Source organism: Drosophila miranda, chromosome XL (assembly GCF_003369915.1).
Source record: "Drosophila miranda strain MSH22 chromosome XL, D.miranda_PacBio2.1, whole genome shotgun sequence".
Lineage (NCBI taxonomy): Eukaryota > Metazoa > Arthropoda > Insecta > Diptera > Drosophilidae > Drosophila > Drosophila miranda.
In genome coordinates this window covers 10,492,957-10,513,688 of record NC_046673.1, presented here as the reverse complement: position 1 = coordinate 10,513,688, position 20,732 = coordinate 10,492,957, and the positions used below count along the sequence as shown (strand labels likewise).

The following is a 20,732-nucleotide window of genomic DNA, read 5'->3' as shown; positions in this document are numbered from 1 at the left end:
TTGACGTTTGTCTTCAGTAGAACTGTGTTGAGATTTGAAAAGTTTTTATTATTTTTAGAGTGATATTTGGACAAGACATGTAGATGGAAATTCCGTAGTCAGCTTTCGATGATAAAATTGCATTAATGACGTTAACGATATTTGTAAAATTGCAATTGATCCTGTGGCTGGCGAGACATTTAATTAGTCTCACATATTTTTAATTGTTTTGAAAACAGTTCTAAGATTTATGCTATATATATATATGTATGTATTGTATTGATTTTGTATTCTTACGACTCTGTGCCCATTGAGTTATCGTAACCATGTGATGATTTCTTGAACCGTTTCATATTTTTATACCCGATACTCAAAAAGAATTTATGGGTATATTACCCGACCCCTGTGCGAATGCTGCCCACGACTGAAGTATTATAATGAAGTGCCCGTTAGGATCGGCTAATTCCTGGGGGTGCATCGACGTCAATAAAATTAGTATGTGTGTAGAACTCGATCACCTCACCTTTATGAATTTGATAAATAATTAACATATTTTTGTATATTTTTATTTTCATGTTAAATCACATAATAATTGTAAATGTTTGAATATTTAACTATAAGAAAATAAAATGAATGTTATTAAATTTGAAATCAGACAATTTATATTAATAACAATTTTATATTAACAGAAAATCTCCCTATGTGTTAAATTTTGAATGCAAATATCATAAACATTAAAATTACAAATATTCATGCGTTTTTGGGAAGATTTTGACCATATAGATATTTCGAGCTTAGGTCTTCTTTACACCTTGTTGTCTCTCAAAGCGTCGCAGTATGCTATCAATATTGGTAACAAGCTGTTCGAGAACTTCTTCAATCAGACTTACGCGATTGGTAAGACTAGGAAAAAGCAAAAAACAAAGGTTATAAACTATAACCCAAACAATTTATCAGGGCTCTTACCGAAACAATTCCCTATTCTGAACATCGGGAGGAATATTTTCGAAATACCGTGCCCTGAAATAGATATTCAGTTTAAATTATGTATGTTAAAAGTTGTACCTAGTAAATGTACTCTTCTGTGGTCATGCTCCTCCTCAGCAGCTTAGGCTGCTTTAATTCTGTGGCCGTGGAATTCTGATCAGCTTCATTGAATGCAGATGCTGGCTGGGCTAACCGAAAACGACGCTCACGGCCACAGTGAGTTATCCAGTAGAAGGCACCAGCCAGTTTCTTAATGACATATGAGGCTAATTGGCTGCGTCCTTGAGTGATTTCATTCTTCACTGAGTTATAAGTTTGCATGATGATGGCTAAAAACATGTTCTTGTGGAATACAACACATTAAAACCTATAAAATGTATTTAAGTTCTCAAACTTGCCAACAGGATGAAGAACACAAGCACAATATAGGTGAGAAAGTAGATGGGCCCGAGCACCCGATTGGACTGCTGAATAAGATTGTACTGAAAATCACCGAGGATCATGCGGATCATTGTTAATACTGAGGTCAAAAAATTATTAAAATCTGGATGCTCAGTGCCGAAAAGCAGAAGACCCAGTTGGGCATAGGCCAAAAAAACAATGCCAAACATAATACTGAATCCAATCAAATCTTTAGAGCACTATAAATTTTCAAAAAATCAATCACAGTTATTGTCACAGTCTAGTCAATAAATATTTTGAATAAAATGACATACCCTTCTTAAAGTCGTTGTGAACTGAATGAGTGTCTTGTTGAAACTGATAAACTTGAATATTTTTATCCATACCAAAAATGCTAAAACAGCCATCATATCCACATAGATCAAATTCGATAAGCAGAGAACATCGATACTTTGATAGTGCTGTTGCGCGTGGGCCTTGGATGTAATGGATTTCATTCTGAAGGTATGCCAAATGTTGTAGAACAAGGCCAGGTAACAAAACTGGGTACAAGAAAAATAGATAAGAAATGTAGATCGGGAACATAACTGTACAGAAAATAATAGTTACCACTAACACAATATTATCAAGAATGTTCATTAATGATGTAAAGTAGGATTTCCATCCTGACTTGCAGAATGCATTGATCTCACAAATGGTGTAGTAAAATACCATTATATACCAGAATATATAGACTACAGTCATGGTCAGACTGATATCGGTGAAAAAAGAATACTCTTTGACTGTTCGCAAATGCGCCTGCGGTATGACACCACCCGTGGGGGGGATTTCAGCAATAAGTCTGGAGAGAAGAAGAACTTGAAATAAGCTTTAATTAAAATCGAGGCAAACCCCTACTTAACGCTCTGAAAGATGTCTTTGTTTTCGTTGAACAGATTGAACTCCACCAAACACAGCCTCGAACCGCGATCCAGCCAATTAACGCTTTTCAGTTTATTTATGCTCTGCAGATTCTCATCCTTGTCGTAGGTCAGATCAACAGTGTACCCACCAGAGCGATAGAAGGCCAGTAAAGTCAAGATCGGGGTGGCGCCCAGTTCGCGCATTGTTCGGTATCGAGTACCTTTGTGCCATTCGGTGTTCTCTTCGGCCGCATTGGAATATGCGGCATAGCAGGTGTTGAAGTTCTGAGGGAAGTTACCGTCCATTTGGCAACTGTTCTTGCTAACGCGAATCTGCCGTAGGCGTGGTGGACCAAGCATAAGGTTCTCGTGCAAGAATAAGCGACCGTTGAGATGGGTAGTCAAATTAAGGCTGGTTTCAGCCCATGGGACAGCTTCGGCAGTATCGCTACGAGCACTACGACTTTTTGTGGTTTCGCCGATTTGCTCGCTCAGGTCAAGGTCCAGGTCCAGGCCATCGAGATTTTCGTCCCTGTCGATTTCATCGAGCTCGCCGTAAGGTAGTCCTGGTCCAGTGTCTCTTTTCCTAATAGAGGATTCATTATTGCGTTCAACATCCCCATCCTCCCCATACAGGATATCTTCGCCGGACTTGAATGAGCTCCGATCGGTTTTGGCTTCGTTAACGGATTTAGATCGTGGGCTTGTTGAAGTGCTGCTGGTCATATCTCCATGCAATGTATTTATAAAGTTGTATACCAAATAGTCCCACCAATCTGGGACGGTGAGCATCTTCTCAAAGGAGACCGTCACTGATGGGACCACAGTCAGATTGCGTGTAGTAAACAGTTTCATCATCGTATCATTAAAGTAGAACATATGAGGGTGACGCACGGACAAAGTTACTGGAAGAAAAACGAATTCGAAATCCAGGAATCATCAGACAGGAAGTCGATTGGGGTTTGATTATGGTAAATGTAAGGTACAATTTCTAATAAAGTAAAAAATCGTATGGTTAGACCTAGACAAATAGCTAGCCTGTCTAAATAAATAATCGAAAATATTCCCTTAATGACCCAAATAAATACATAAATTTAATATGCACCGCTGACCCAAATAAATGTGCAACAGACAGCATTTGAATACACACACTATTGAGATATTTATAGCATTATTATAATACACATTCTAGATGACCTGCATTTGGTCAAATTTCACACCATCTGCTTGAAACCATCTTAGATCCGACTTATGGAATATTCTTTTAAAATTTTTTTTAACTTAGTTAATTCTCTATTGAAATATTTAATAATTAAGTGTTTAAAATGACTTCTAGTTTAGAAATAATGTAAATTTTGAAATTAAGTCCATATGGATCTGGATGGATTTTTGTAGATTTTCCACAACGCTTTACCACAAATGTTGGACTTTAATATATAGCTCCCCAGAACGGTCAGATTATTGCTATATATGTACATATATGTAGGTAAAATTGAAATGTATTTTTTTATGTAGTTTATACAAATATGTTATTGATCAATTTTTTGTTGACATGTTAAAAGACTTGCAGTGATATACCGAAGAAACAGAGATCTTATCGATTGTAAAATCATACAACTCTTCTTTTATATTACTTGACCTGAACACATATTAAAAGTGATTTAAAAGTTAACTAAAACCGATAATTTAGTTGACGAACTATTGATATTTCTAACAATAACAGAGCTGGAAATTAAATGCGAAATTAAATGAAAAAAAAAAAGTGTTTGAGAATTAAAGGGTCATACAGCAACATCTTGGCTGCAAAAACTGTCTAGGAACAGGAGTCTAAAAGACGGTTGTTTTAATGGGCCTTGGAACTTACAAGTCATAGAAAGCTATTACTCCGATTTATATTTTGCGTGCCTTAATAAAACAGAAAACTGTTTCTTTATACCCAATCAACAGCAGAAAAATTCCTTTTGTTGCACTTGAAGTTTTGCAAATTCATCAAATAATATAGAATAGAATAGATCAAAAAGCAACAAACTGAAAAGGACTGGAAAATTTATACCATTCATGTTAAAAGACTTGGTTCCTGAAAACAATAAGTATTGGAGGCCTATAATAACACATTTAAAAATTATGTCCACTCCGTTTAAATAAATGTAACAGCCATCACAACAGCCAATAGCCATGTTCGTCCGTATTTTTTGACAACAAGCTACGAAAGGATATAACAACTAACGTAAGCGGATTATGGGTAGACTTCTATGATATCAATGTAAAAAATATATCCTTCAAAGATCTGATCATTATTACAGGATGAATAAAAAATAAAAAAGCTGCTATAAAGATTGCCTCCATCCGTCGTATTTCATTGAAGTATGGCTTTAATTTCAGCACAATTGCGTATTGAACTCACCCAGAGATGTAAGGACAAGGAAGATGATGAAAACTCCAAACTCCATGAGAGCGTCGCGCACCTCCTCGTCAGTTGTATAGAGAATACGCGATGTCTTAACTTTTAGGTGCTGTGGTACGGGGGTGTCGCGTCCTAGTCCATTCATAGCCGTGGCTTTTTTTTGACTCGCAATTATTTCATCCTTCTTTCGTCCGAAAAAACTACTTTTTTTCGTTTTCAGCGTGTTCTGGCTCTCTGTTGTGGCTGGTACCTTATGTTGGTCAGCTTTCGCAGCTGATTTTGCACCATTTCCACGTTTTGGGAGCTGGACACGAGGGAGATCCTTTACTCGGATCGTGGCTGGTCTTACTGCAAATGCAGTTTTTCTCGAAGTATGGGGCTGATTTGGATGCGACACTGCACGTGCCGCCCTTGGTGGCGCGTCAGGACGCTGATCCAGTCTATGTGAGTACATTTTTATTACAAATTTATCTTATAAGTTTTTGTACTAGGATTTTTCTAGTTTCTTGGAAAAAACTTGTTTAAATGGAAACTTAAAAACCGCTTGCTAGGTTCTTAATCAGATACCAAGAGTTACTTTAATGATACAGTCCCATACCTATACAATCACGAAATATATCTTCAGCTACACGGAAAAGAAAGCAGCTCGTTATGAAATCGAAATTTTTCCAGTCAAATCGATATGTGGATAATATCAACTCGATATCCATTCAAAATTTTTTCTCTCCCCAAAAGCTTTCGTGACAAAGAATTTTATAAAATGAATATAAAATCCTGTTTTGACCGTTTTTCATGCGAGATCGCGTCAGTTAAATCGATCTAGAATCCGCAACTCTACATTTATACCCGACACTCAATCAGTATGGCTCCTCTCCGCCAGAGGACGCACACATTCACCACGAAGAGTGTGTGAGAGCGAGAAAGAAAAAAAATGGCTCTATCGATTCAGCTATTTATGCTGATCAAGAAAATGTGTACTTTATGGGATCGGAAACGCTTCCTTCTGGGCGTTACACCACAAATCTAAAAATAAGAGGAAAATAACTTTTCACGTTTCACTTGATGGTGGTCTGGTGCCGCTCCATATACGGGATGATGACCATAAAAATGGTTTTACAACCATCCACTTTCAGCACAAATCTAGTAAAACCCTAATCTCTTTGAGTATCGGGTATAAAAAGACCCCATTAGACTTAGCTTAAACAATCAAAAACTTGTTTAAAATCTGTCATTTTATCCTATACGAGATGATTTGATTTTGTAGTTCCCTTAACCTTAGCCATGAGTTTCGTTGGAGCGGTAGTCGTGAGAAGCTAAACAAAATGTCCGCATGCCCAGAGTACCCCCCTCAGCCACTGATTTGCTGCGAGAGCTGCACGGGGTTGCATAGAGGGTAAGTATAAATACAATATAGCTCGTCAGCAATGACTCGTTATTTCTTTTTTTCCAGAAATTCTTTTCAGTCGTACTGCCCCCAGTCGTACTGCCCCCAATGTTACTCTACATCTTTTTGCCAGCATCCGGTCCACTCTCCGGAGGAGTTTGCCAAATTCTCGGACATAGGTATTCCATGCTTTCTGTGCAAGCAGTCGGATTGTACACCCAAGCTGGATTGTTGTGACCAATACTTTGATGAATGTGGAGAAAAAAATACAACTAAAACGGCGACTAGGGATGAAAATAGACAGACTGGTAAGCCGGGTACTGGAGCAAAGAAAAGAACGAAAAAACAGAAGACTGATGACGGAAATAAACAGACTGATAGAGCAGATAATGGAGAAAACGGATCGGGCAGACAGATTACTAAGGACGGAATTGAACAGAATGCTAAAACGGATCTTGGAGCAAACAGATCGGGAAGACAGTCTACTGGGGAAAGATATGGACAGAATTCTAAGAGGAGTATTGGAACAAACAGAAAGGGCACACTGCCGAATGGGGACGGAAATATGCAGAATGGTAGGCTTGAAAATGGACCAAACAGAAAGGGTAGAGAACCGGAGGCTGACGGCAATAAAAAGTCTGGTAAACCGGGTATTGGCGCAAACAAAATGGGTACACAGGGTAATGAACCAAAGAGGACAAGTAATAAGAAGACTGGGGACAAAAATGGACCGTCTAATGGCGCTAATGGTCCGACTGGACAACCTCCGGCTCCCTGGCCGCCTCAAGAAGGATTCTCTGTGCATGGAATAGGTCCTGGAACTCAGGGTATGCAGGGAATGGCTCCTGGATCGCAGGGTATGCAGGGAATGGCTCCTGGAACTCAGGGTATGCAGGGAATGGCTCCTGGATCGCAGGGTATGCAGGGAATGGCTCCTGTCAGTCAGTTTGGTGCTTACGGTGAACAAGGAGGTTTGCCTACTCCGGGTGCACAAGTTGCAATGACTGGGAACGAAAATGGAACGACTAGAATGTTTTCTAATGGCGCTAATGGTCCGATGGGACAACCTCCGGCTCCCTGGCCGCCTCAAGAAGGATTTCCTGTCCATGGAATGGCTCCAGGAACTCAAGGTATGCATGGAATAGGTCCTGGAACTCAGGGCATGCAGGGAATGGCTCCTGGATCGCAGGGTATGCAGGGAATGGCTCCTGGAACTCAGGGTATGCAGGGAATGGCTCCTGGAACTCAGGGTATGCTGGGAATGGCTCCTCTAACTCAAGTTATGCAGGGAACGGCTCCTGTCAGTCAGTTTGGTGCTAACGGTGAACAAGGAGGTTTGCCTACTCCGGGTGCACAAGTTGCCATGACTGGGAACGAAAATGGAACGACTAGAATGTTTGCTAATGGCGCTAATGGTCCGATGGGACAACCTCCGGCTCCCTGGCCGCCTCAAGAAGGATTCCCTGTGCATGGAATGGCTCCTGGAACTCAAGGTATGCATGGAATAGCTCCTGGAACTCAGGGCATACAGGGAATGGCTCCTGGATCACAGGGTATGCACGGAATGGCTCCAGGAACGCACGGAATACAGGGAATGGCTCCTGGCAGTCAGTTTCGTGTTTACGGTGAAGAAGAAGTTTTGCCCACTCCGCGTGCACAAGGTTCCATGCCTGGATATATAACAAAGCAAATACCAAGGTACAAGGATCCAGGATCCATGGCAATCGGTTATCCACCTCAATTATATCAAGCTCCAGGAGGTGGTCCACAAGATCTGCTAGGATATGGTCAACCAGCTGTGCAGGCAAATGCGACTTACGGACAAGGAGAGGCGCAATCAGCTCAATCGAGGAAGTCGCAGGAGAAGACCGGAGAAGATTGTGATCAGTGCAATCCCAGCAGAGATGCTATTCATCGGTGAGTGTCACGTCAGAGTTACATTAAGACCCTATACTTAGCCAGAATGTGTGTTGCCATCTCGTTCTCCTCCGACAAGGGAGAGTGTGTGATAGGGTTACGCTGACATTTCATTTGTTCCTCTTTTCTATAATACTGCTCCGATGAAAACATCTGATCCGGCAATCTGCTGGATATTTTCTCAGTAAATAATTCTATCCTATTTATTTTATTCTTAGGATTTCGAAATGGGCCTATTCCGGGGTGCACTCCCATAGTAATGTTTTAGGCAGAGTATCTAGGCAAACACTTTTAGATTTTAGAAGAAACTTTGAGTGTTTTCGCGGTTTATCGAACAGTCTTTTGGCATATTTAAAATCTTGCCATGATCTTCCCGAATGTAAATGGCTAGCTTAAGCTCATCAACTCAAACCTTGTAATTATTTAGTACACAGTATAATTTAATTTTATAAAGAATTCGTCGATTTCCCGAAGAGTTTTCCAGCCAAGTTCCATTTCAGTATTACCTAATTTTGACAGAGAATCTGTTTCCTTGGGAAGCCATTAGTCAATATTGAAATGTTTTGTGTCAAACAGACAGTCAAACTATGTATCAGTCAGCAAATGGTATTTAAAAGAAAAAAGTAAGACTTCCGCCTGGCTACTTTACTTACTGTGATGCAATAATTAATTAATAATATATTAATAATAATTATAATGATGCCGCTTAAGGAGAGAGACATAGGTAGGCAATGACTTTCCGCTTTCAGCAATCAGATCAGCCAACAATATACGCAACTGCCGGCTGATTCTGTATGAAAAAAAACTCTTAGATGAGCTCCGATTTCAGTTCCGCTAAGCCCTAAGAATAATCCGATCTATATTCGGCAATCTACTAGATATGGTCATTCCCTATGTTGCTGCGTCTTCAGTTTTCTCGTATCTTAGAAATTATGGATGCCGCAGATTTTCGTTCTTTGTACAGGCGAAAGAGGGTGTGGCAAAATTTTGAGACAAACTTTATTCAGTGTGATATCACAGGAGCCAACACTTAAAATTATAGTCTTTGAGAACTAGGCGTCAAAAAAAACGGACAGACGGACAGTCATACATGACTGTAGCGACTCGACTAATGATGCTGATCAAGAATATATAACTTTATGAGGCCTGTAACACTTCCTTCTGCGTGTTACACACATCTACCTTCAGCACAAATCTAATATACTCCCAAGCTCTTTGAGTATCGGGTATTAAAATAAAGCCCCAGTTCCGAGATCGATACATTAATCCAATGTCCAATGTCATCTGCAGAGTCCTTCAGTCGCTGCAATTGTCATTTCCCGAGAATGGTCTGCAGAATTGTTGTCTCCTTCTGCCTGTCAATCTCGACACTGCCAACCGGATAGATGAGGGCGATTCCAAGAAGGAAAAGGAATCGTCACTAAAACGCAAACTTGGCAAACGCGATGCAGATAGTAAGAAGGCTACATCTGGTGCTGCTTTACCCACTCCCATATCGAAAGAATCAATGCCAGCTTCGGCGAATACCGCAAATGGTTCCAGTGACTGCAGTCCTGTTGTATTTCCGGAGCAATCGATGCCATCCTTCTGCTGGAATAACAGTTTCTTTATTCAGTGAGCTAATTAGCACTTATTATCACTCCTTTATGTCAAGAACTCTCCACAGAGCCGACGAATGCACGCAGACGGGATCATCCAAGCCCAGAAAGAACCCAAAAGAATTGCCGCCTGCAGTTCAGTGCGAACATGCACCAGCAGAAGCCCCCATTTCGAGTGGTTTCAACACCTGCTGCAATGCCTACTGCGATTCCTGCTATTGGCCCTTTTACTACTACTACGACCCATACATCGGCTGCTACTGTTGGTACCCCAGCCCCAACTACTGCAATGGCTGCCAGAACTGCTGTCCTCTTAATCCGCTGGAGAAGATAAGCGAGAAACCCCAGCACAAGGAAGAAGCCCCAGTGCCCGCAGCAGCAGCGCCAAAAAAAAAGAAGAAAATTGCAAGGAAAAGGGCGGTGGGCCAGAGCAGATGAGCTGTAACCTGGGATGCACCATCTCCAAATGCCAAACTGCAGCGGTCCCCAGGGATATGAGGCAGGCTATTATCCCACGGCCCCACCCTATGGTTGCTCCGTTTATGGGCAGATTGAATTGGCCAACAGAATTCCTTGATCCAAGTGTCGGGTAGCTACTCAAAGCACGAATCTTGCAAGGACGCCACATTGTATGTGCACGACTCGAACGACACGTTCTGCTCTATGTCTCCAAATTTAACGTGGAATACACTTTTTACCATTTTGAAGAACAAGTCTATGAAAGAATAATAAATAAAAAGATAGATCTGATTGTGGCGAATTATCCATAGGTGTCACAGAATCTCTAGAGATCTAAAATAATGAGAATTGAAGCACTCCAGGCACTCCAGATTATTCTGTACTTTTTTATGTTCAGATTTGTAGGTAGCACGTAAGTATACTAATAGAGTGCATAAAGATGCACATCCACAAAAATTTGTAAATGTTAAATCTTAAATCAAATTTGTTATCAGTAAGAACAGCAAGGTCCATTTTGGACGTCGAACGAATAAAGCATCAAAAAAGCGAAATAGTAGAACAGAAAGAACAAATCAAACAAGATAACGAAATTGTGCGTGTGAGCATGTCACAATATCGTGAATACCAATCCTTAGAGGCCGATGTTCTTGGTCTCGCAGTCTGCGATGAGCGCACGGAGATGCGCGTGTGGGGGAGGGTCCGGTTGGTCATGACCCATATATGTGGAGCAGATCCTCGGTAAGCACACCTGGCCTTCGAGGCTCACTGATGTGTTATTGCTGAAATTTCCGAGAGAAAAATAAGCGGCTTCTTTTCCTGCTTCTTTTCTGTCTTGTAGGGGACTACGGTCACCGTATTTTAGCCGTAGTGCACAGAGCCGCCCGTCTTTCCGAGGACCTCTACAGACTCCTCGTTCGCCCCTTTGCCCACCCGACTTGGATTGGCCCGAAGCACAGCCTGCTTTCCGCGGGAAGCTTAGTTTAAGCTGGAGGTCGTCAGGTATCCAGAGTCCGCATATTATCCAATTCGGGTCAGGGCAAGCCCTAGCCCGAAGCACCTGTACCTTAGTCTGAGCTTACAGCTATGGCTCCCGAATGACACTAGCCTGTGGTTCACAATCGCAACTTTCTGCGACTGCCACGAAGAAGTCGCTAAGGATCCGGATTAAAATTGTAGCATAGTGTGGGTCTATTTGCAAAACTTTAATTTTGGTTCCCTTTGAACCCTTCTATCTTGAAAAAAATTACAAAAAGCAAACCTCCAAAAAAACAAGAAATGCTCTCCGAATTTTGGATTTTGTATCTTTCGAGCCTGTTATATTTCTGGATTCAATATGCTTTTGACCACAACCATGCCTCTCCCCAATGACTAATAAAGACCCTGGAATTGAGCAATTATGTAAAAGGCCAATGTGAGCAGAAAAAAACCTAAAAAGATAAGGAGTTCGCGGATTCTTTTACGAAGAATGCCAAAAAAGTGGAGGAGCTGCACATTCAGTCGATTATCCAAAAATAAGACGGCAATTATTTAGGATCCGATATGAAGCCTCGACTTTTTGCGACGACAAATGTGTCAGTACTTAGCGTTTTTATATGTCAAAAACCAATGCTAATCAATAAAAAATTACTGATTTAAATTAAGAATAAAAAGAAAAACCACATAAAGAATTTAATCTTGTTATATTATGCTTATGAATATGCATTATATGTATACGAAATTTTAGGAAAAATCCATGGTACTGAATTAAATTTTTTGTTTTGATTGAAAAGTTAATTAGTTTTATTTTAAAACCTATTATAAACAGGGCGACCATAAAATAGGCAAAAAAAAAAATTGTTTTTGCTCCTTTTTGTTAGAAAGTCTTCAGGGTATAATGACGTAGGACTTACTCTGTTAAGACCACTCAAATTTAGTCTGCGATGTTGGCAGCCGTGTATAAATATACTTACCACACGGCTGCCAACATCGCAGACTAAATTTCTCCGATACTAAATTTGGTGTTTGACAGTACGGCTGAATTAAGCTCGTATAGAGAATTAATATAATGGCAAGTTACAGTTAAGTATTCTTCATTTGCCCTGGACTTCGATTTAAGTTTAGTTTTTAAATCTGCATATGCCTTTGGAATAGCAACGTTGCAGAGATGAGTTTTGCTTCGGAATATGTAGCGGGGGTCCTATTCCTCCAACAACTCACGTAGTCCTCTATCATTTACAACACTGAAAGGTTGCACATCCATGGCTATCATTCGCACTACACGTCTGTCAATTACTTCCTAACGTTTCGGTCCGGATGGATACGAAACATCCCGAACCAAGAATCCCCCCAATGCCGTTGGTCCATGCTCTTTGTCTTCAGTCGCATTGTTTGGACGTATTCGCTTCAAATGATCCATTAGGTTCGTCGTGTTTTCTGCTGTTTGCAGACATTTTCCACAGTAATTACAAATTCCGCTTTGCTTATCGCTCGATCGCTTAAAATGCTGCCAAACATTAGAGCATTCTCGCTTATTTTTTTAAAGTCCAGCCTCGCAGTTTTTTTATGCTCCTATAATATAGAAATAATATATGTATTTAATTGAAATCATAGAATACGTAAATTCTCGAAATGCATATATGTATGTACATATGTATTTGAGTGCATGTGAAAAAAGCACATGTGCCTTTTACTCTTTTACTTACTCTTGAAATGTTTATCTATCGCTTAATAATTTTACTTTTGCCAACACATCCAAACTAACCCAACCAACTAACCTTAAAAGACTGTTTTAACAACGAAAATTTGAAGGATGTCTTTAGTTTTTTCTTTCATAGAAACGGGACAAGACATAAAAACTAAACATCGATGTTTTGCCCCAAACTATCGATGTTTAAAAAATGGGAAAAACATCCTGGTCCTTACGTGTTTGTTCTTGGTCTCACTGCACAGGCCTCTGGATGTCATAGGTAAGACAACGCTTGCTCGTTTCTACCTCTTCACCCCTTCCGCCCTTCTGACGGTTTTCCAGTCCTGTAACCGAGTCGTTGGCATGTTGTAGGGTTGGTATCTGCGCTGTGCCACCAGGCTACGCCTAGTTTTCCCCGACCCTTTAAAAATCTCTTGGTCACTCATCAACCACTTTTTACAATTTACTCCTCTCCTTCGGCAAATCCCTATTTAATCGCCTATGTATAAATATATTTAAACTAAATCTAAATTAATATGTTGGTAGTTATGATTTAGTGAACTGTATAATTTTTAATAGGTTTTATTAAATATATTTAGCGATTATATAATATCGGCGGTTATATATGTATATATATGAATAGAGGGTTGATTTGCGGCGGTACACCGATATGCGGGCGTGTGGTTGTGACTTTTTTTTTCTACTAACTTGATCTCCACGTAAAAAAGTAGCGCAAAAGGGATTTGAAAGACACATCGATGTATGCGTGAGCAGCTGCGGGCTTTGTCTATACGTGTGATAACGTTACAATTATGTTTTGGACACAAGCAGTAACAACACAGCTAAGCGGCTGATGATGCATATGCGACTAATTTCTCAATAGTTGGTGATAAATTATTTTGGTATTCTAAAAATTTACGAGATGAGAGACAACTGCAACTTATTGTTGCTGCAAGTGAGCAAACCCCATATTTTCCTCTCGCTAGTTATATTCGCTGTCTTTTTTTAATGTGCCAAATAACCTCGCTGTTTCTCTTTCCAGATCGTCGTGACTTTCTGGAGTCGGGCAACGATGCGAATGCCCACACGGCAATACACGGATCACAACTCGAAAAATCCACTGCTAAATATACAGGTACTTCTCGGCAGGGCTTCTCTGTCGGGCTGAATACCATCTGGCAAAACATGGTCCACAACTCTGGAAACAAGAGAAGGCAGGGCTCTTGGTTCTCTTGGCTCAAATAGTTCTGACTGCGAGAATTCCTTTTTCATTACAAGCATCATTATGATTACTGATGTGAACCAAATATAAAAAAAAAACTTCTCATAATCCCATATAAATGAAAATTTGTTTTATGTCCATGCCATTCGCAATACAGGTATTTTGACTGCAGCCAAGTACAGCAAAACGCCAATAAAACGTTATATTTCAACTACAGTGACCTAAACCTCTGCTGCACTATTTTGCAATGCAAAGTAATTGGTTTTAGTACAGATTTTTTGCCAAATTTCATCATCGAAGTACTGGTAAATGAATGATATTGGTTCCTTGGTCAGTGAACCATAGATGACTCTTTGCCATACATTTTTTGCTTCCTTTTCATTTAAAATATTTTTTCTCCATCCCAAAGTATCCCGATTTATTTTTTCCAAAAATTTCCTGCACTGTTTCCTCGCTAATCGTAGGCCCGCGATCATTGTAATCGCCCATAATCCTCTCCAGCAATGCATCTTCAATAGTGTTTTCTTTTGCAATAACATCTTGCATTGTGTTTTCTATAATAATTTCTAATGTGTCAAGTTTGTCTTTATCCTCTCCATTTTCACCGCAATTTTCATCTTTCCAATCATCCCACTCAAATCGGAAAATAAGTTCAATACGGGAAAAAAATTTGGGAAAAAATATTGCTAAAAATTGCTTAAAAAAAATTTCTATAAATTGTGTGAAAATTGCCAAACCATGAATATGTTAATTTAAGAGCGAATGCTTTTTGAGACGCCTGCTGCGTCTGTGCCTGCTTAAGAGCGGAAGCTATTTGAGACGCTTGCTGCGTCTTTCGATCCAGCTGAGGCACCAGTAGGGGAGGCGATTGAAAAGAATGGGAGAGGCCGTGCGAGCTCGTTAGATGGTTCGAGCGACAAAAGCTCATCCATGCGCTCAATGAACGCTTGACAGCTGAAAGAATTTTCTGCTTCTTCATTCGCAAGTCCTCTTCGTAGTTCTTGGTAACAGCTTCCGAGTTGAATCCCAAGAACTGTTAGCTCAGTTTTCTCTAAGACGTTTCATTTAAACGATTATTACGAGATCGAGATTACGAGATTTAAGCCGGCGGTTTTTATTTTATTGATGTTTCTGGCTGCATGCTCTCCGACCAGCAGCTGTCGTTTCCCTTGGAGTAGCAAACGTAAACTGTCGAAGGTAGTTTTCCAGCAACGAGCTTCTGAGGGACAGTTGGCACTTGTAGATCATTCAGGAGTTGCAAGCCACTAAATTGAGACTCCATAACTAAGAGCCGATCGTAGTGGTTTTTAAAGCCAACAATCAGCTTAAAGCCCCGACGCGTCTGCCTCATAAATGACTATATCCTTTCCCAACGCACGGCATCCTTTACAACTGTAAAGCAAACCATTACGTTTCGCGATAGCATCACGAACAAGGCCAGAAAACCCAGCTGGAGAAACTCGGCTAATTATGGGTGATCTCCTTCTATTTCGACAAAGACTCTTCTGCAACTGACCGCGGATGACTGCAGGGATCTTAACGACGCTTGGCTGTCAACGAATAGGTTGACCACATCGTTTGCTTGTTCTGTAAGCTGAGCAACCTACACTACTATCTTGATGACGAAGACTTCCTGGAATATGCTGCATCGGTACCGTATCTTGCATGCCACCCTTATATCGGGGTCTATACAGTATAAGCCCACTCCTACTCCTCCATCTATCTTAGAGCCGTCTGTATATATATTGAGGTGCTCAATCTGGTCCCTTTTCTTTTTCCAGTCGTCGGATCGCATAGATGAGGTTGTTTAATAGTCGATACAAGTTTGGGGGGTTATGTAATCGGTAAAGCTCATGTGATCATGCTCCTGCCAATTGAACTGTGCCCGTATCCTTGTGAACACAAGGACTACATTGGGTCTCCATGCCAGTATGCTGTCCAGTATTGTGGCGAGATAGTTGCCTTGCGTTTTTGGGGTTAGCCTAGTTTGGTCGATTTTCGGGGGGTCCATATAGGTACCTTGTACCTCTTGGTAAACAAGATGATGTCCGTCTTGTCCGCGTTGATACTGAGTCCTACTTCTTTCGGCCACTCACATATCTATCGGAGTGTGGTTTCCATTATGGAGCTAAGGGTCGATGGTTCATACAAGCGTATATCCGTTGAAATCTGTTGATGAAGTCGGCGACCACCAAATTCCACGGGAGGGACTCCACCTTGAGGTGTCCTCCTGCGTACCCATTTACCATTGAAACGGTGCCCCACACTGAATGCACCCGTCTACAGCTTGAAAGGTTCTTTTTCCAGAGGTTGATTGCTGTGTGTGCGTGGTCGATTTAAGGCGATCCATGGGCTATATTCCCATCTCCATTGGATAGGGATATACCCCATACTTAGACATGCTGAGTATATTGCGGGAAGCCAAGGGGTAATCACCTGGGAATGTTCCGTACAGTCCAGATTCTTTTATGCCCGCGAAGGAGTCTATAGTCCAGTGGAGTATCTTAGAGGTCATCAGATCAGTTGGGGATGTTGTTCCTGGATTGCTAGTTCCTGATGCTTTTTTGCATCAGTGACCTCGGTGCATCCAGGAAAATGGGCCTCCATTAGTTCTGTTAGTGTTTCTTCACTGACCTCTGTCCACTGTCCGTCATCTAGCTTGAGTTGACTCTGTATAGTGGGCTAATTTAAAAGCAGCTTCCGGAGTCTTGCGGTTTTAGATACTTCCTCGATGTTGGAGCAGAAGTTCCTTCACGAGTTTCGTTGCGCCTTACGTATTTCCTTCTTGTAATTCCTAAGCTGGATTTTGTATTCCTCGTTGATAATCTTTGCTCGCTTGTTTGGCGATCTTAAAGAATTCCTTGAGGTTGTTCCTTTATAATAAAAGATCCTGGTTCCGATTTTTCCGGTTTGCACTATGCGTGGTACGCATCCAGTAATTCCTTGGATAGAGTCTCTATGGACTTCTCTATAACCTTCGTAGATTTCACTGAGCCCGGATTCCGCACTTGAACGGAATGTACTTCTGATCTGAGAAGGATGGTCTTTCAAGGACTCTCGAGCCAGATACCAAAGTACTCCCCAGTTACGAGTGTTAGGTCTAGCAAGTTTGACGAGGTGGCACCTACGAAGGTGTGTTCCTCCCCCACTTTTGCTATGTCTAAGTTAGTTGATAATATAAAGTCTAGGAGTGACTCACCTCTGTCACTGATGTCGGGGCTTCCCCACACATTGTGGTGGGCAATGGCGTCCGTACACATAAGAAGTTGGTGGTTTTTAGATCCGGCTTCTGTCACCAGACTCCTTAGTCGTCGGGTGATGCGGGCCTGTCGTGTGCCATGTAGCAAGAAGCGGTTTTCCTCACTTTCCAGCATCACTACTGGCTGGTCATCCGTGCTATAATGAGACATAAGGTGAGCATGGATTCCCTGTCGTACGAGTACGGCGGTTCTGCTCCTGCTTACCGATATTGAGTAAAATAGATTGTTGTTTGAGGACCTTAGTCCAGCCACTAAATTGCCTGACGCAATCCACCACTCCTGGACTAAAGCTACGTCAGCGGGCCCTTGCTCCATGGCAATAAAGAGCTCTGCCGACGCTATCTTGCTTTTATGCAAGTTGAGCTGCAGCGTCATGGATGGCTGGCTCTCTTACACTCGACGGGTTGACTACTATCGTCAGGTCACCATCCTCCTCTTCCTCTGAGTCTTCCACCGCAAGACCCTGGGCGACCTCGACGATCGTTTCCAGACCTAGGTCCTTCTCTACCTCGCCCGCCTGCAAGGTGTGCGAATCATTGTCACCGGGGTGGCGCTTCTTGAGGCGCAGGTATACACTACCCATGCCCCAGGCCATCTTCCCGAATCTGGGGTAGAGTAGATCCTCCGCTTCCTTATTAATTTGGAGGATGATACACTGGCCCCCCTTGTTGGGTAGCGGGCTCCCAATGTGGAGGATCCTCCAGTTCGCCGTTGGCACATCTGCGTTCTGCCGCTGTAGGAGCTTCAACGCACGGTCCCCTTCGATTGCAATGGGGAAAAGTACCTTCGCTTTTGGTATGGATGGGATTAGCTCCCTGTCTACGACCTCCAGCTTGGCCCCCTTCCACATTGCTTCCATTTGGCAGACCGTTTTCATTAGCCACCTAAGTGTTAGATCGTCGTTACACTTCAGGATTTTCACCCCATTTAGCCACCCAGCACCATCGAAAGTAGGCATGGGGGATGCCGGATCTTCCTCCATCCGTTCGAACAGTGAGTCAACGAGCCGCGCGTGCACCAACTTCCACTGCGCCGCCGTCATCTTCCCGTTTTCGTCGCTCCGGTCAATGAGCGCCACGATCAAGTGTCTTTTGCACACGTTGCTGACCTTTGCTTTCGTTTTGGGCTTCTTCGCCGGTTTCGGTGGAGGGGCTACGCACTTGTGCGCGCGTTTCTGCTTACTCGCCGGAGTGTCCTTGACGGTACACTCAGTCGAGCGTTTTTTCTTGGTGGCCAACATCTCCTCGACCTTGTTCGCGAATCCACCATTCGCCGCCTGCATCTGTGGCAGCTGCGCGTAGTGTCTGCGACCGTCCTCTACCTGTTTCTCTGCCCAGGCTAGCCTAGATTTCTCCTCTTGGGAGAGATCTGCCTTTCCTTGAAGCCGGCTCAGTAATTTGAGGGCCGCCTTGTACTGAGCTTTCGCCTTCATCCCCTCCCTGGAACGCTTCGGCCCTTCCCTGCGCTGGGAGCTGGTACCTGGTTCAGGCGAGCGTATGATGTCTTTTTCGGTTTTTCTTATTGATAGCACGCTCTCCAGGTCCGAGTCTGTCTCGACAGCAGCACCCGCGCAGCTAATCTTGCAGCGAGTCGTTTTTGTGGCAGTAGTATTACAACCGACGTAGCCTGCTCCCGCCACGACCAAGGTGTGACCGCTGGCGACACGCAGAGAGGATTGCTCCTCCCCGTGCCCGCCGGTGGTAGCAGCCACGCTTTCCACCGACGTTTGGGTTGACGTCCCAACCCGTGTTTGCTCCTTTTTCCACTCCATTGCTGGCCCGAAGTCCATACGTAGTTGATATTTTTCGGGAGAACCACCCCCTAGCGTTTTATGCCTACCCGCCAGGCACCTCTAGCCATGGCCCTGGCTCAGTTCCCCCGAGACGAGATCGGGAAGACGCTGTACCAATGCCTTTGCTAGACACTGCATTACCGCGGACAGAGCAAGCGACAATGCATTACACTTGTCCGGAATAATGCAGTGCCCATTGCCCAGCCGGCACCCTCGTGGAGGGTTCAGCTAGAGGATTTTTGCCAGCCACTTTAAATTCAAATTTAAAAAAAAACCTTCTTAAAAAGGTGGAACAAATGCAATTTAAGAACTCAAGTTTGTAACGGAAGTGTTTAGAATCGAATAACAACAAAACTTCTTATATTTATCTGATAAAAAAAATAACCCATGAAATATTTTCATTAAAAAAGGTTTCAAAAAATAAAATCAACAAATACATGACTTATTGATGCATTAATATAAATTTGACGCCATTACCAGGGCAATTTAGCCTTCTTTATAAATAATTTTTTCAGCTGACGCACCACGATTTGGTTATCGAAACATTGGCAAGAAATATTTTTACGCATAACAGCACAGATGTGCGCGTTACAGCTCAGATTATGCGCGTAACATGCGCGTGAAAGAACATCTGGGTAAAGACAGACCAATTTAATTTTTGATATACATGCTGTTATTCACAGTTCGTCAGACATGTTGAAAACACAGGTGTTTCCTCTAAGATGTCTTGATCTTCTTATATTACGTACAAAAAATGAAGGCATTTTTATCACGCTGTATATTTACGAAGCAACCAGGTTAGCTGATCTTGTCTGCCAGAATTGATTAGAACACATATCGATAACACAAATTTGTGAAAACTGGAGCACGTAAAAACGAAAACAAAACGTTTTGCCGAAAACGAAACGCGAAAAATTAAGTGAAAACCGGAGCCTGACTGATTGTGTGTGTTACACTAACACATTCAAAGCGTCGCTGGGCTGGCTGGCACATTCTGACGCGACGGGAACCGAATGTCAGAGCCGAAGACCCTGGCAGACAAGCCAGAAAGTTCGTTTGCGGCATATTCGTTGTATTTACTGACACATATACTGTATGGTTAGTGGTTAATCATAGAACTCCGACCCGGAAAGAAATTACGCAAACAAATTCAATGTTGATGAAACCGATGATAAATTTCTGTAGAACCTGTTTGTTAGCGGCTGTACACCACCAGTACTCAGCTAAAAAAAAAGGAAATACCGATTAATACTAGAAAATCTGCAAAAAGTATGTGATAGTATTTTTTAGCATCATTCTAGGCACGAGAGGATTATAGAAATAGAGCCATGCATAAAGCCATAAAGCAAACTTTTGCGACTACGATTTGGCCAAAATTCGCACGAATTGAAAGTTGGGTGCTCCAGTTTTCGCAACATTTTCCTATTGATAATGCTTCTGTTTTTCTTTAAAACATTTAAAAATTTTAGTTAGCTATGCCTTCGTTTTAGAAATCGCATTATTTGTAAAATTCATGAATTATAGAACAAATGACATCTGTACCCTTATGAAAACTATTAAAATCGATATTTTATTTGTTGAAGAAAATTCGCAAATTTTTCTTGTTTAAAACAAAAAAATTTCAATTATGAACATATATGTATTAAACTTAAAACATACGCAATTGTTTTTATACTATTTTTCCGCTCATAAAAATGTATATGTACGTGCAATGTATACTTAATTTTTTGTACCGCAAGTCCATTACCCACCGTTTTTAAC

The 20,732-nt window shown here is 41.8% G+C and overlaps 3 protein-coding genes across 6 annotated transcripts; 1 reads left to right on the top strand and 2 right to left on the bottom strand.

The window, feature by feature from the left end:
- Nucleotides 1-657: 657 nt before the first annotated feature.
- LOC108165118 (polycystic kidney disease 2-like 2 protein) lies at nt 658-5,564 on the bottom strand. Of its 2 annotated transcripts, XM_017301177.2 has the most exons (8): nt 4,675-5,559; nt 2,266-3,175; nt 1,978-2,209; nt 1,683-1,910; nt 1,365-1,607; nt 1,058-1,308; nt 946-999; nt 658-882 (listed from the first exon to the last, which is right to left on the bottom strand). In XM_017301177.2, exons 1-8 carry the CDS (start codon nt 5,126-5,128, stop codon nt 774-776), a joined length of 2,481 nt encoding a protein of 826 aa, XP_017156666.1. In that variant the 5' UTR covers nt 5,129-5,559; the 3' UTR covers nt 658-773. The 2 variants fall into 2 exon arrangements, with proteins under 2 accessions (XP_017156666.1, XP_017156668.1); XM_017301179.2 differs by lacking the exons at nt 658-882; nt 946-999; nt 1,058-1,308; nt 1,365-1,607 and having other exon boundaries at nt 1,761-1,910; nt 1,985-2,209; nt 4,675-5,564.
- A 308-nt stretch (nt 5,565-5,872) lies between these two features.
- Nucleotides 5,873-14,588, top strand: LOC108165067 (spidroin-2-like). Of its 3 annotated transcripts, none has more exons than XM_017301115.2 (4): nt 5,873-6,067; nt 6,125-7,975; nt 9,266-9,589; nt 9,642-10,360. In XM_017301115.2, exons 1-4 carry the CDS (start codon nt 5,997-5,999, stop codon nt 10,009-10,011), a joined length of 2,616 nt encoding a protein of 871 aa, XP_017156604.1. In that variant the 5' UTR covers nt 5,873-5,996; the 3' UTR covers nt 10,012-10,360. The 3 variants fall into 3 exon arrangements, with proteins under 3 accessions (XP_017156604.1, XP_033243843.1, XP_033243845.1); XM_033387954.1 differs by lacking the exon at nt 5,873-6,067 and having other exon boundaries at nt 7,345-7,551; nt 7,611-7,975; nt 9,642-10,364; XM_033387952.1 differs by lacking the exons at nt 9,266-9,589; nt 9,642-10,360 and adding an exon at nt 13,740-14,588.
- On the bottom strand, nt 12,378-19,225 carry LOC108163279. The gene is made up of 3 exons (XM_017298483.2): nt 17,384-19,225; nt 17,119-17,315; nt 12,378-12,579 (listed from the first exon to the last, which is right to left on the bottom strand). Exon 1 carries the CDS (start codon nt 18,966-18,968, stop codon nt 17,529-17,531), a length of 1,440 nt encoding a protein of 479 aa, XP_017153972.1. The 5' UTR covers nt 18,969-19,225; the 3' UTR covers nt 12,378-12,579; nt 17,119-17,315; nt 17,384-17,528.
- Between the last annotated feature and the right edge of the window lie 1,507 nt (nt 19,226-20,732).

Coding starts and splice junctions, on each gene's coding strand:
- LOC108165118 (XM_017301177.2), bottom strand. CDS start 5,128: ATGTACTCACATAGACTGGATCAGCGTCCTGACGCGCCACCAAGGGCG. Junction 1,911..1,977: donor TTGATAATATTGTGTTAGTG/GTAACTATTATT, acceptor TCTTGTACCCAG/TTTTGTTACCTGGCCTTGTT. Junction 1,309..1,364: donor TTGTGTTCTTCATCCTGTTG/GCAAGTTTGAGA, acceptor GTATTCCACAAG/AACATGTTTTTAGCCATCAT.
- LOC108165067 (XM_017301115.2), top strand. CDS start 5,997: ATGTCCGCATGCCCAGAGTACCCCCCTCAGCCACTGATTTGCTGCGAG. Junction 7,976..9,265: donor AGCAGAGATGCTATTCATCG/GTGAGTGTCACG, acceptor TGTCATCTGCAG/AGTCCTTCAGTCGCTGCAAT. Junction 9,590..9,641: donor AATAACAGTTTCTTTATTCA/GTGAGCTAATTA, acceptor AACTCTCCACAG/AGCCGACGAATGCACGCAGA.
- LOC108163279 (XM_017298483.2), bottom strand. CDS start 18,968: ATGGACTTCGGGCCAGCAATGGAGTGGAAAAAGGAGCAAACACGGGTT.